Raw genomic sequence first — 14,617 nt, 5'->3', positions numbered from 1 at the left:
TTAAGGCAATCTCCTGTTTCACAAACTGACGTCATTTAGCTCTTTTGTTCAAAAATGGTAAAAAATAGTCTCAAAAATGGACAACACTATTCGACCGCCACCCTTGCAGCCATTCTATAACTCAGGAACTACTGGACCGATCGGAACGAACGAAACACCATTCGAATCAGGAGGTACGATTTTATCAGCCGTTTCGAAGCTCGTGACCCCAGGTGACCTCGGTGACCTCAAGAGGTCAACTCGGCATTGACGCCAATTGCAGCCATTCTATAACTCAGGAACTACTGGGCCGATCGCGACGAAAACACCACCAGTCGAATCAGCGTATGCAATTTCATCAGCCGTTTCGAATATGGTGACCTCAAGTGACCTCGGTGACCTCAAAAGGTCAACTTTACGTTTTCGCCTATTGCAGCCATTCTATAACTCAGGAACTACTGGGCCGATCGTGACGAAAACACCACCAGTCGATTCAGCGTATGCGATTTCATCAGCCGTTTCGAATATGGTGACCTCAGGTGACCTCGGTGACCTTGGGAGGTCACATGACCAATGTGGCCTATTGCAGCCATTCTATAACTCAGGAACTACTGGGCCGATCGTGACGAAAACACCACCAGTCGATTCAGCGTATGCGATTTCATCAGCCGTTTCGAATATGGTGACCTCAGGTGACCTCGGTGACCTTGGGAGGTCACATGACCGTTGTGGCCTATGGCAGCCATTCTATAACTCAGGAACTACTGGGCCGATCGTGACGAAAACACCACCAGTCGATTCAGCGTATGCGATTTCATCAGCCGTTTCGAATATGGTGACCTCAGGTGACCTCGGTAACCTTGGGAGGTCACGTGACCGTTGTGGCCTATTGCAGCCATTCTATAACTCAGGAACTACTGGGCCGATCGTGACGAAAACACCACCAGTCGAATCAGCGTATGCGATTTCATCAGCCGTTTCGGATATGGTGACCTCAGGTGACCTCGGTGACCTTGGGAGGTCACATGACCAATGCGGCCTATGGCAGCCATTCTATAACTCAGGAACTACTGGGCCGATCGTGACGAAAACACCACCAGTCGATTCAGCGTATGCAATTTCATCAGCCGTTTCGAATATGGTGACCTCAGGTGACCTCGGTGACCTTGGGAGGTCACATGACCAATGTGGCCTATTGCAGCCATTCTATAACTCAGGAACTACTGGGCCGATCGTGACGAAAACACCACCAGTCGAATCAGCGTATGCGATTTCATCAGCCGTTTCGAATATGGTGACCTCAGGTGACCTCGGTGACCTTGGGAGGTCACATGACCGTTGTGGCCTATGGCAGCCATTCTATAACTCAGGAACTACTGGGCCGATCGTGACGAAAACACCACCAGTCGATTCAGCGTATGCGATTTCATCAGCCGTTTCGAATATGGTGACCTCAGGTGACCTCGGTGACCTTGGGGGTCACATGACCAATGTGGCCTATTGCAGCCATTCTATAACTCAGGAACTACTGGGCCGATCGTGACGAAAACACCACCAGTCGAATCAGCGTATGCGATTTCATCAGCCGTTTCGAATATGGTGACCTCAGGTGACCTCGTTGACCTTGGGAGGTCACATGACCAATGTGGCCTTTGGCAGCCATTCTATAACTCAGGAACTACTGGGCCGATCGTGACGAAAACACCACCAGTCGAATCAGCGTATGCGATTTCATCAGCCGTTTCGAATATGGTGACCTCAAGTGACCTCGGTGACCTCAAAAGGTCAACTTTACGTTTTCGCCTATTGCAGCCATTCTATAACTCAGGAACTACTGGGCCGATCGTGACGAAAACACCACCAGTCGAATCAGCGTATGCGATTTCATCAGCCGTTTCGAGTATGGTGACCTCAGGTGACCTCGGTAACCTTGGGAGGTCACGTGACCGTTGTGGCCTATTGCAGCCATTCTATAACTCAGGAACTACTGGGCCGATCGTGACGAAAACACCACCAGTCGAATCAGCGTATGCGATTTCATCAGCCGTTTCGAATATGGTGACCTCAGGTGACCTAGTTGACCTTGGGAGGTCACATGACCAATGTGGCCTTTGGCAGCCATTCTATAACTCAGGAACTACTGGGCCGATCGTGACGAAAACACCACCAGTCGAATCAGCGTATGCGATTTCATCAGCCGTTTTGAATATGGTGACCTCAGGTGACCTCGGTGACCTTGGGAGGTCACATGACCAATGCGGCCTATGGCAGCCATTCTATAACTCAGGAACTACTGGGCCGATCGTGACGAAAACACCACCAGTCGATTCAACGTATGCGATTTCATCAGCCGTTTCGAATATGGTGACCTCAGGTGACCTCGGTGACCTTGGGAGGTCACATGACCAATGTGGCCTATTGCAGCCATTCTATAACTCAGGAACTACTGGGCCGATCGTGACGAAAACACCACCAGTCGAAACAGCGTATGCGATTTCATCAGCCGTTTCGAATATAGTGACCTCAGGTGACCTCGGTGACCTTGGGAGGTCACATGACCGTTGTGGCCTATGGCAGCCATTCTATAACTCAGGAACTACTGGGCTGATCGTGACGAAAACACCACCAGTCGATTCAGCGTATGCGATTTCATCAGCCGTTTCGAATATGGTGACCTCAGGTGACCTCGGTAACCTTGGGAGGTCACGTGACCGTTGTGGCCTATTGCAGCCATTCTATAACTCAGGAACTACTGGGCCGATCGTGACGAAAACACCACCAGTCGAATCAGCGTATGCGATTTCATCAGCCGTTTCGAATATGGTGACCTCAGGTGACCTCGGTGACCTTGGGAGGTCATATGACCAATGCGGCCTATGGCAGCCATTCTATAACTCAGGAACTACTGGGCCGATCGTGACGAAAACACCACCAGTCGATTCAGCGTATGCGATTTCATCAGCCGTTTCGAATATGGTGACCTCAGGTGACCTCGGTGACCTTGGGAGGTCACATGACCAATGTGGCCTATTGCAGCCATTCTATAACTCAGGAACTACTGGGCCGATCGTGACGAAAACACCACCAGTCGAATCAGCGTATGCGATTTCATCAGCCGTTTCGAATATGGTGACCTCAGGTGACCTCGGTGACCTTGGGAGGTCACATGACCGTTGTGGCCTATGGCAGCCATTCTATAACTCCGGAACTACTGGGCCGATCGTGACGAAAACACCACCAGTCGATTCAGCGTATGCGATTTCATCAGCCGTTTCGAATATGGTGACCTCAGGTGACCTCGGTGACCTTGGGAGGTCACATGACCGTTGTGGCCCATGGCAGCCATTCCTCCCAAGGTCACCGAGGTCACCTGAGGTCACCATATTCGAAACTGCTGATGAAATCGCATACGCTGATTCGACTGGTGGTGTTTTCGTCACGATCGGCCCAGTAGTTCCTGAGTTATAGAATGGCTGCAATAGGCCACATTGGTCATGTGACCTCCCAAGGTCACCGAGGTCACCTGAGGTCACCATATTCGAAACGGCTGATGAAATCGCATACGCTGAATCGACTGGTGGCGTTTTCGTCACGATCGGCCCAGTAGTTCCTGAGTTATAGAATGGCTGCCATAGGCCACAACGGTCATGTGACCTCCCAAGGTCACCGAGGTCACCTGAGGTCACCATATTCGAAACGACTGATGAAATCGCATACGCTGATTCGACTGGTGGTGTTTTCGTCACGATCGGCCCAGTAGTTCCTGAGTTATAGAATGGCTGCAATAGGCCACATTGGTCATGTGACCTCCCAAGGTCACCGAGGTCACCTGAGGTCACCATATTCGAAACGGCTGATGAAATCGCATACGCTGAATCGACTGGTGGTGTTTTCATCACGATCGGCCCAGTAGTTCCTGAGTTATAGAATGGCTGCCATAGGCCGCATTGGTCATATGACCTCCCAAGGTCACCGAGGTCACCTGAGGTCACCATATTCGAAACGGCTCATGAAATCGCATACGCTGATTCGACTGGTGGTGTTTTCGTCACGATCGGCCCAGTAGTTCCTGAGTTATAGAATGGCTGCAATAGGCCACAACGGTCACGTGACCTCCCAAGGTTACCGAGGTCACCTGAGGTCACCATATTCGAAACGGCTGATGAAATCGCATACGCTGAATCGACTGGTGGTGTTTTCGTCACGATCGGCCCAGTAGTTCCTGAGTTATAGAATGGCTGCCATAGGCCACAACGGTCATGTGACCTCCCAAGGTCACCGAGGTCACCTGAGGTCACCATATTCGAAACGGCTGGTGAAATCGCATACGCTGATTCGACTGGTGGTGTTTTCGTCACGATCGGCCCAGTAGTTCCTGAGTTATAGAATGGCTGCAATAGGCGAAAACGTAAAGTTGACCTTTTGAGGTCACCGAGGTCACTTGAGGTCACCATATTCGAAACGGCTGATGAAATTGCATACGCTGATTCGACTGGTGGTGTTTTCGTCGCGATCGGCCCAGTAGTTCCTGAGTTATAGAATGGCTGCAATAGGCGTTAATGCCGAGTTGACCTATTGAGGTCACCGAGGTCACCTGGGGTCACGAGCTTCAAAACGGCTGATAAAATCGTACCTCCTGATTCGAATGGTGTTTCGTTCGTTCCGATCGGTTCAGTAGTTCCTGAGTTATAGAATGGCTGCAAGGGTGGCGGTCGAATAGTGTTGTCCCTCAAAAATGGGGGCTATTGGTAAATTACCATAAAGTATCAGCATCATCTATTTTACCGAAGCCAAGGCTATAACCGAAGCTATATCCAAATCTCATCTAAAATTAAAAAAAAATTGTCTGTTGCCATGGAAACAAAGCGACCTAAGCTACGATTATTTTATTGTGAACACGATTGCTCTGAGACCGTTTTTTGGCGCTCTTTAGACTAACGTAACGCAAGCAATTATTTGATGGCCGGGGAATGCCTGAATTATTTAGTGAGAGTTTTTATATCAAAATACCTTGAATTATTTGTAGAAAAATCTGAAACGCAGTTGAGATAGAATTATTTGGTAAGGTACCGGTTAAAGGTATTTGTAATTGGATCATTATATTACCTTTAAATCTTTGTACTTAAGAGCTAAAAGAGTTTTTGTAGAAAGTCATCTTCTATAGCCTTGAAGCCATCCCTCCATGACCTGACTCCATTCTGACTCCATGCAAAGGCTTTATCTTGATATGTCCTGTACAATCGGTTACACCGTTCCGTGCTTCTATCCTCAGGATACTGAAATCCTTCTCCTCCACGCCGCAACCCCCCTCCGGGCTGGACAGGCAACTTTATCTCATGCGGGCTGCTCCCTTGGAGCGGCACTGCTGCTCCCGAGGGAGCGCACCCCGTAGCCGGGTGCAGTGAGAGCCTTGGGGCTGGGTGGCCTGTCCTCTGGACGGGCTCAGCCCCGGCGACTCACTAGGGTGCCTGCCCAGACCAATGTCTCCCCTTATATCCTATCATCCTCCCGGCTCTTAAATGGGGTTTGTTCCCGTCGCTCCTCCAACCTCCTCCAAGCTCCTCTAACCTCCTCTCGTTTCAAAAAATCGTTCCCGTCGCTCCTCCAAGCTCCTCCAAGCTCATCTTGATTTCACATCTCACCACCACTATTTGCCTCCTCCCTCATCCCAAACGAAAGTTGGATTTTTGGAGGAGGCTCTGCGTAGACATATTTGGCGCACGTAATACAAATGTGGATTGTTTATAAATGAGGTTTGAGGGAAGTGGAATTGATTTTAGTGATCGATGAGGATGGGATATCTTTTAAAAGTAATGCTAGATATAAATATAAGGTTATTTTATTAGAAAGGGATTGTTAACTCTAAATAACTGTTTGCGCGCCATAAATCGCCGACCGTTACAGCCCGCAAACAGCTGATTTCCTCCCAAAAATGTTCCCGTGGCTCCTCTGAAACGGCTCTCCTCCAAGCTCATCCAACCTCATCCGAGATTTTTTGGGAGGAACGACGGGAACAGACCCATGGTCTTGTCAGACCGAAAGGGCCTAACCCAACAAAACAAAACAAAACAAACAAACAATTGGTTACATTTTGATCTCCACAGCACATGCCCACTCGTGCTACGTGTGCCTCACCAATAGGTACCTACCCTTGCACCTTGCCTTATACCTACCAAACTAGATGCCATTCAAACTTTATATTCACATATACCATGACAGGTGCGTGAGCCAGGGCCTCACGGGGCTCACAAGTCCTTTTGGACTTTGCCCTCATTTACTTACTCCAACTTCGTAGGTTTTGCAACTTGCCTTCTTGTATCTTGCCAGCTTTGAGATTGAACCTATTTTAGCCTTGCTGTTTGATGTTAATGGCTTAATTTCATGTTGCCATATCCAATTAACTTTACCTTACCTTACCTTACCAGGTACAGGAATTTAGATGGACAAACTTGGCCTGTTTTGGTCCTGATCTCATCGAGCTCCGTGCATGAGGACAGACATAGGATGAGCTAGTCTGGGATGTCAAAGCGGGATGCATCCCAGTGCTTGTCTAGTCGTGCTTTAAACTGGTTGAGTGAGCTTGAAAGAATCACCGACGATGGGAGCTAGTTCCAATCGTTTACTGCGCATACTGCCAAGACATTTCTTCGGGCGCGAGACATGGCTTGGCCTGTTTCTCCAATTTTGACTTGCTTAAGACTGATTTCCCATGCTTCAAACTTCATAGGCATGCATTCCAAGCCTAGGTATTTTATCAGACCTCTCACCTTATCCTTCCAGGCGGTGGGGGGGGGGGGCATTTTTGCCCCCTTTAGTTTTTTCGATATATCTCCAGAACCGCTGCGCCGATCGTCACCAAACTTTCAGTACCCTCCCGTGAACAGCTATTGGACATTGTGACAAAAAAAATCCAAATGCTATGATAGGTTGGCCGCTAATGACGTCAGAGTGTCGTCATTTCTGCCATTTTCGACCCCAAAAAAGGTTTTGCGGGAAGAGCTGTCAGGCCTACAGCTTTAGAGATACAGAAAAATGTTTCATACATAAAAGGTGTAGAATTGTAAGTGCTACAAAACTGCGATCTCGGATTTTTGAAATTTTTGGATTTTGACCCCCAAAAATAAAAAATAAGATTTTTTGAATATTATGGCCGAACAATCCAGATTTTTTTTTTAATTTCGAAAAAACGGAATATATGTAATAGTCCCTACCGCCTTCTATCTACATACCAAATTTGAGATCGATACCTCTTTTTTGGCCAAGTTAAGCGAAAAAAACTTCAAAATTAATTACGTCAAATTTTCAAACTCAATTTTTAGCAATTCTAGACCTCGTAGCGCAAAACAAAGACCACCATTAGACTCCCCGTGACGAGCTGCATCGAATCAATACCAATCTTATGCAAAACTATCTACTTTGAAATTTGACCTTTTTTTACCTGACTTTGACCTGACCTCCACAGAGAGTGACCTAAACTGTCTGATGGTCTTATAACCAACACCATTGAATTGGAAATAAAAAATTGGCCATAAAACATGCATCGCACAACCTTAGTAAAGTTGGGTTTATGTGGTCAGCCTTGGTGACCTGACCTGTGACCTGACCTGGTATGACCAGTGACCTCGCATAGCAACATATGTACTAGACAACTGACGCCCTATCGCTGATTTTCGACAAAATGCGTTTTCCTCGGTGTTATAGCGCTTTCCCTAGAAGACCCGTGAACGGTGAAACATTTTATCTTTGACCTGACCTGTGACGTCATCGGTGACCCCGAGGTCAATGAAATTTGGTTTCCTTCGACGAATTTGACAGGGCTATCGAACGCCGTTTGAATTTTCCGGATCCGTCCAGTAGTTTCGGAGATACGGGGGGGGGGCAAAAAATGTCCCCCCCCCTCACCGCGCGGAAGGTGGCCGGGAGGTCCACCGCCTGCCGGGTTATCCTTGATTACTTGGCTGGGGCCCCGGCCCTGGCATCATTAACCCGTGCCCCACTAGAGCTCCTGGATTTCTATCCCATGTGGGGGGGGGATGTTTGAACACCCCGTCCTTCTGACTCGGCTCCTGGGCGGGGGCCACGTAGTGATGCGGGATAGGCAGCATTCTAAAGAGCGTCAAAAATAATGACAAAATTACTTGGTCACTTTTTTGGTCAGGTCAAAGGTGACCAGGTCAAATTTGGCCATCACCAGAGGTCATTGAAGGCCAAATTTCGCCGATTATCAGGTCGAATGTCGACAATTTTCATCAAACGGCGCATAACTCGGAAACCAATAGAGCAGTTTTCAACAACGCCCCGGAAAAGTGCATTTGATAGACCCATTAACGCTCTTTCTGGTTATTACACTCAGATTTTGACCTAAGGTCAACAGTTTTGCTTGCAAGGGGCAAAAACTACCAAAATAGACGATTTTTTGCGGAAACAGTTTTTCTGCAATAACTTTTGACCCAAATCTTGCTCAAGTTTGCCCTTAGCTGCTTGTAGCTGCTTAGCTTAGCTGCTTTTAATTCTTTAGTTGAAATTGCAACATCAATTATGTTAGGTCATAGACGACAATAGCAGGGTCATAATTAGCTTTCTCACGTCTTTCCCCAATCCCCATCGCTGGCGTCCTCCACTGTGTTTCGACAACGTTATATATCGGTTAGCGTAGCATTAGGTTACCGAGATTAACGCCGTAAGACTCAGTCGAAAGAAAATCACTAAATGCATTCATTCTTCTCGATGCAATGTTGGCCTGTGTTGTAAAACGATATGTCAAATTAATGGAACATCATTTTCAGAAGAAAAGGAAATGTCGAAAATGGCAACACTTGTGGACAGCATTGTGAAGAAGACTCGAGTTCTAACTAGGATACCAACACTCCTAAAAGCATCAGTTGCTGGCACTAAGGGCGGCGGTGTTGCCGAAATCCAAACGACTTGGTCGCAAAGTGTGGTCGAGACTGCCGAGACGGTTCAGTTTGAGCGTACGTTTGTTGTGGAGCAGCCCTCCCTGCGGCTTATTGCGGCCACACCATCACAAAATGTCGGCCAAAATGTTGTCGTCTGCTACTCGCCGTCTCATCAGAAAAAGGCCGTGTTCCGAAAGAAGGAGGGCGAAAACAAAAAGGAGAAGTGGCTGCTGGAGATTTGGTCCCAAGGCAATATGAGCCAGGTGCTGGATCTGACCGCCATGGACAAACATGGCGCCGTGTACAGCAGCGGCGACTTCAGCTCCTTCCAGTGGAGTGACGACGAGCGGCTGCTGCTGTACATCGCCGAGAAGAGGCGGCCGCCGGCCGTCTCCTTCTTCGACGAGAACGCCCGCGAGGGCTCGGAGCGCGGCGCCGAGAGCCGCTACTACGCCGACTGGGGCGAGCAGCAGACGGGCCAGCACCGGCCGGTGGTGGTGGTGCTGGACGCGGCCGCCGGCCAGCTCACCGTGCTGGCGCCGCCGCAGGACGTGTCGCTCGGCCAGGCGCGCTGGCGCCGTCACGGCGACACAAACTCAGTGGTGGCCATCGCCTGGGAGAACCAGCCGCGCCGACTGGGCCTCATCTACTGCTCCAACCGGGCCTCGCACGTGCTGGAGCTGCCCGTGGAGGCGGACGCGGCTGGCGCCCGGCTGAGCGGCGAGGCGGCGGTGTCGTGCCGCAGCCCGCGCGTCTCCCCTGACGGCAGCGCCGTGCTGTGGCTGGAGTCGGCTGCCGGCGGGCCGCACCACGCCGGCGCGCGCCTCATGCGCCGCGACATGAACAGCGGCGCCGTGAGCGTGCTCATCGACCTGGTGGACGTCCCCGAGCCGGACGGCTTCAGCGGTCTGTACCTGCAGCAGCTGCCGACCCAGTGCTGGGTCTCCGACACGGCGGTCTGCTTCTCCACGCCGGTGGGCACCGGGCTGTGGTCGCTGACCGTGGACACGGCCTCCGGCGCGCGGACCCGTCTGGAGGCCGCCGGTGTGACCGTGCTGGCAGCCACGCCGCGGCTGGTGGTGGGTGCGCGCTCCGGACTGCTGCAGCCGCCTGAGCTGGTGGTCCTGCCGCCGGCCGGCGGTGAGCCGGTGGCACTGACGGAGGCGGCGCCCGCCAGCGCCGGCACCGTGCGGCCGCTGACGTTCAGCCGCGCAGAGCCGGCCGAGCTGGCGACGCTGCCCTACAGCGGCCTGCTGGTGCTGCCACCGGCCGGCGCCACCCCCGCGCCGCTGATCATGTTCCCGCACGGCGGCCCGCACGGAGTCATGACCGACGCCTGGTCGGCGCACGTGGCGCTCTTCAACCAGCTGGGCCTGGCCGTGCTGCTCATCAACTACCGCGGATCGACCGGTGCCGGCGAGCGCTCGCTGCACGCGCTGCCGGGCCGCGTCAGCACGCTGGACGTGGCCGACTGCGAGCACGCCGCTCGCCAGGTGCTCTCTGCCGAGCCGTCGCTGCTGGACGCTGGCCGGGTGGCGGCCTACGGCGGCTCGCACGGCGGGTTTCTGGTGACGCACCTGAGCGGCCAGCACCCGGACCTGGTCAAGGCCGTGGTGGCGCGCAACCCCGTGTGTGACATAGCCGGCATGCTGGAGGGCACAGACATCCCCGACTGGAACCACGTCGAGTCGGGCGAGGCGTACGATCCGCTGCTGACACCGACGCCGCAGCGGCTGGCCGCCATGCTCACCTGCTCACCAATCAGTCACGTGGACAGTGTGCGCGCGGCCACCCTGCTGATGGTGGGCACGGCCGACCGGCGCGTGCCGCCCTACCAGGTGTTCTACTACGGAGAGGCGCTGCGGCAGCGCGGCGTGCCGGCCGAGGTGCGCGTCTATGACGACTGCCACCCGCTGGCCAAGGCGGCCGTGAACGGGGACGTCATGGTGCACGCGGCCACCTGGATGTGCGAGAAGCTCGACCACAGCCCGCCGGCCTAGGCTCTCCACCGGAGTGTCTCCGTCGGCCGCCGGTGAGCCAACTACCGATCTTGCCACCTCATTTTGCTAATTCTTTAGAGGGATTTGGTGCTTATTTAGCTTGGGAAAACCAGCAACATTCAGCACCGGTGCTTATGTTTTTGTTGGTGAAATGTGCCAAAATAACTTGCTTAATGGTTATGCTTACGTGCACTGTTTACGGTCAGTCGTTTTTAAAGGAGTGCTTTTTAAACGCAGTTCACACATGACCGTCAGTCTGTCGGTGTCGGGCCCGTCACCGTCGACCTGACGGCCTGCAGCCCGTCAAACGAAAGTTGAGATTTGGTAGCTCCCATTGGCTGCCATATACTGTGACAGAAATGGCGCACCATTTTCGAGATTGACGCAGATGGGGGAAGGGGATGGGGGAGGGGTAGAGGCCGAGAGGTTAAAATATTATTTGAATTACAGAAATAAATTACCACGCATTTACATTTTTATGTCAAATAATGCTGCAACTTTATTTAAATGAAAGACACATCGGTTCGTTGATTTAAATCAGGGATCGAATCTCAAGATATCGTGCCGTAATAAATACTTTCATCTCAACAAATGGATGGAAAATGGTATAAATGATCCTAAAAATGCATATAAGCTTCATGCTGCATGATAACGTTCCTTTTCCTCTTCCTCCAACACGCAGACATTCAAACCGACGGGCCCGTCACCGTCAAAAGTTGAACATTGCTGAACTTTCCAAAGCGACGGCCGTCAGGTCCGGCGCCGGCGCAGTCAGCTGTTGCCGGCCGTCGAACGCCGCCGGTTCACACATGCCCGTCGACCTGACGGCCGTCGCTCCGTCAGTTTCGGCCGTTTTGACGGTGTCGGGCCCGTCACCGGCAGACCTTACGGGCAAGTGTGAACTGCGTTTTAGGGAGATGTTAACCAAGAAGAAAGTCACATTGTCACAAAGGACAAATACACTTGCACGCACTGTAAGTCTTAGTGCGTGGTTGAAATAGTTGTTTGAAAACCTCTCAGTCACATCAGTGCAGCAGCCCGTCTAATCTCGGGAAATTGCCAACCGATTTGGATAGAACAAAGGGCATTCGATTACTTCCATAATTCATACTCTAAAGAGACGGCATTTTAATCCTTTGACAAAAGCAAGATCGGAACGTAGTACGAAGGACAAAAGACGCTAACTAGGTGATGGAGATTCCCTTTCTTTTAACTTATGCTTATCAGCGTTATGATCGAGGCCATTCTCCCACTTTCGAAACCTTGAATCGTATTTCATAAAAGATGAAGTCTCGATGGTTATGTTTATTTATGTTTGCCTTGTTTTATTCTGAGTTGAAGACGAACCAACAAATTTTCGAACGATAAGTGAGCTTGTCGGCAGCTCTAAAGTCATTGATAGTGCCGATTCATTGTACTGACTCGAGTGCTTGATTCGTCGAGCTTGACTGTTGTCTCTTGAAGGGTTCAACGACACCGACTTCGTTATGACAGCCCTACGACCTGCCGACTCGTATACCGGTTTATTGGGTCGTCCGCTGTGATGAGAGGCTGGGCACACATGTGGACGAGAGTCCCACCGACCCTCAATGTACGGTAGGCGAGCCACTCGCCCCACTGTGTGCCCCTCCTTAGTCTGTCGACGTAATTCGAGCCGCTGTGTAGACCCACTGTAGCCGCTTGAACAGCCGGGTGCTCTTCCGTAGCCGCTTGAACTGTGGGGTGGTCCTTCGAAGGTGCTTGAACTTTGGGTGGGATGCTCCTTCGTAGCCGCTTGAACTGTTGGGTGCTCCTCCGTAGCCGCTTGAACTGTCGGGTTTTCCTCCACAGCCGCTTGAAATGTTGGGCGTTCCGTTCCTCCGTAGTCGCTTGAACGACACTAAGCTCCTCCGTAGCCATTTGCACGGTTTCGTACCCCTCTGTACCCCTCCTCGGTTTCGTATCTGTTTGAACAGTTTTATACTCCCCTTACCCGTTTCAACGGCTGTGTGCCCCTCTAGTCGTTTGAACATGAATAATTCCTTTGTAGCCGTTTGTACGGTTTCGTACCCCTCCGTAGCTGTTTGAACGGTTTGGTTCTCCTATCTAGCTGTTTGAACAGTTTTATACTCCCCTTACCCGTTTCAACGGCTGTGTGCTCCTCTAGTGAACATGAATAATTCCTTTGTAGCCGTTTGTACGGTTTCGTACCCCTCCGTAGCTGTTTGAACGGTTTGGTTCTCCTCTGTAGCTGTTTGTCTGGTTTTGTACTCCACGGACCCGTTTGAACGGCTGTGTGCTCCTCTGTAGTTGTTTGAACATGAATAACTCCTTTGTGGCCGTTTGTACGGTTTCGAACCCCTCCGTAGCTGTTTGAACGGTTTGGTTCTCCTCTGTAGCTGTTTGTCTGGTTTTGTACTCCCCGTAGTCCGTACCCGTTTGAACGGCTGTGTGCTCCTCTGTGGCGGCTTGAACAACAATAAACTCCTCTGCAGCCGTTTGAATGGTGTCGTACCCATCTGTTGCTGTTTGAACGGTTTTGTACACCTCCGTAGCCGTCTGATCCGGTTGGGTGCTGCTGCGTAACCGTTTGAGTCGCCCTGACACTGGCAGTAGGTCGTTATTGAATTGCGCCATGGAACCTATTTGCCCTATATTCGTAAGGGGAATAGTTAATTCCGTATTCAAATTTTCGGACGTCTGTCTCTCCGCCTTGGAGAGGAACCCATTACCCAAATAACAGTTGTTAGGCTTTCTTATGCAGCTGAAAATAGTGCTCACCGGTAGCGCTGATGGCCGCCGCTGCTTCTTAGATCGCCGGTCAACGGTCAACGGTTACCGGTCACTGATCTCCGTTCACTGGTCCGTTGTCACTGGTCAGTGGTCACTGCACTGTTCATCGGTTACCTGCCACTTGTCACTGGTCACTGCTTTCCGGTGACTGGTCAGCGGTCAAGGTGTCTATGGTCAGACCACAGACCAGAGCACGAGTCTGTAGTCATTGACCATCGGTCACTGGCCACCAGTCATGCTCACTGATCACTTGTCGCTATTCACTGACCACTGATCACCAATCACTGTCATTGATCGTGTCTCGCCGCGGTCACTGCCACTGATCGCTCTGTCCCCGGCCGGCGCGTCAGCCGGTAAGGCCGCGTCCTTCACCGGCAGCCTACTGACCCGCCTCCCCGAGCGGTGTGTCGCGCGCGAGCGTCGGGAAAAGAGAGAGGGAGAGGCAGCAGATCCGGGCGCAACGCCCTCGCCGCGCGACCCCGCCCACTGACTCGCCCGTCTCGCTGTACGTGGATCGCACGTGCTGTGCTCCAAGGAGACAATATGCCTGATTAGCCATTAAATCAGTCAGCAATTTATAAATAGTCAACACCATTAAATTCATAGCACACTGTTGTGAATGGCAATGAAGGGGAGTACTCTCATTGTCATGGACGTCTCCAGGCCTCAGGCCTGGCGGGGTCAATGGCACGGCACGGGGTAGAAGGCAGATACTATTTATCTTTTTTTTATTTTTGGACTCGCATCTTTACCAAAAGCACCAGTCCTTGAAATTCACTGCCGTTTATATTTTCTGTCCAAGGTAATAAAATTATCGACTGGTTGGAGCAACTAATCCGGATAGCTGATAAATTGTCGCTAGAATGAAGACTGATAGGCGACATCAGTGCAGCTGAGTCTGAATTGAGCGCACATGGTCGCGCTGGCGGGCCGTTTTCTCGGGCTAGCTGCTCCGCCGGGTGGGCTCTG

General features: G+C 51.4%; 1 protein-coding gene across 7 annotated transcripts; it reads left to right on the top strand.

Annotated features, from left to right (window-relative positions):
* The first annotated feature begins 4,900 nt into the window (after positions 1-4,900).
* LOC122387721 (acylamino-acid-releasing enzyme-like) lies at positions 4,901-11,874 on the top strand. Of its 7 annotated transcripts, none has more exons than XM_043378139.1 (3): positions 4,901-5,040; positions 8,766-11,101; positions 11,784-11,874. In XM_043378139.1, the coding sequence occupies exon 2, from the start codon at positions 8,777-8,779 to the stop codon at positions 10,874-10,876; it is 2,100 nt and encodes a 699-aa protein (XP_043234074.1). In that variant the 5' UTR covers positions 4,901-5,040; positions 8,766-8,776; the 3' UTR covers positions 10,877-11,101; positions 11,784-11,874. The 7 variants fall into 7 exon arrangements, with proteins under 7 accessions (XP_043234074.1, XP_043234069.1, XP_043234073.1 ...); XM_043378134.1 differs by having other exon boundaries at positions 4,932-4,965; XM_043378138.1 differs by having other exon boundaries at positions 4,937-5,040; positions 8,769-11,101.
* The last annotated feature ends 2,743 nt before the right edge of the window (positions 11,875-14,617 follow it).

Source organism: Amphibalanus amphitrite, unplaced genomic scaffold (assembly GCF_019059575.1).
Source record: "Amphibalanus amphitrite isolate SeventyFive unplaced genomic scaffold, NRLGWU_Aamphi_draft 000296F_arrow, whole genome shotgun sequence".
In the NCBI taxonomy this organism is placed as follows: domain Eukaryota; kingdom Metazoa; phylum Arthropoda; class Thecostraca; order Balanomorpha; family Balanidae; genus Amphibalanus; species Amphibalanus amphitrite.
Note: the sequence above shows the minus strand (reverse complement) of the source record. Positions and strands in the feature narration are given on the sequence as shown.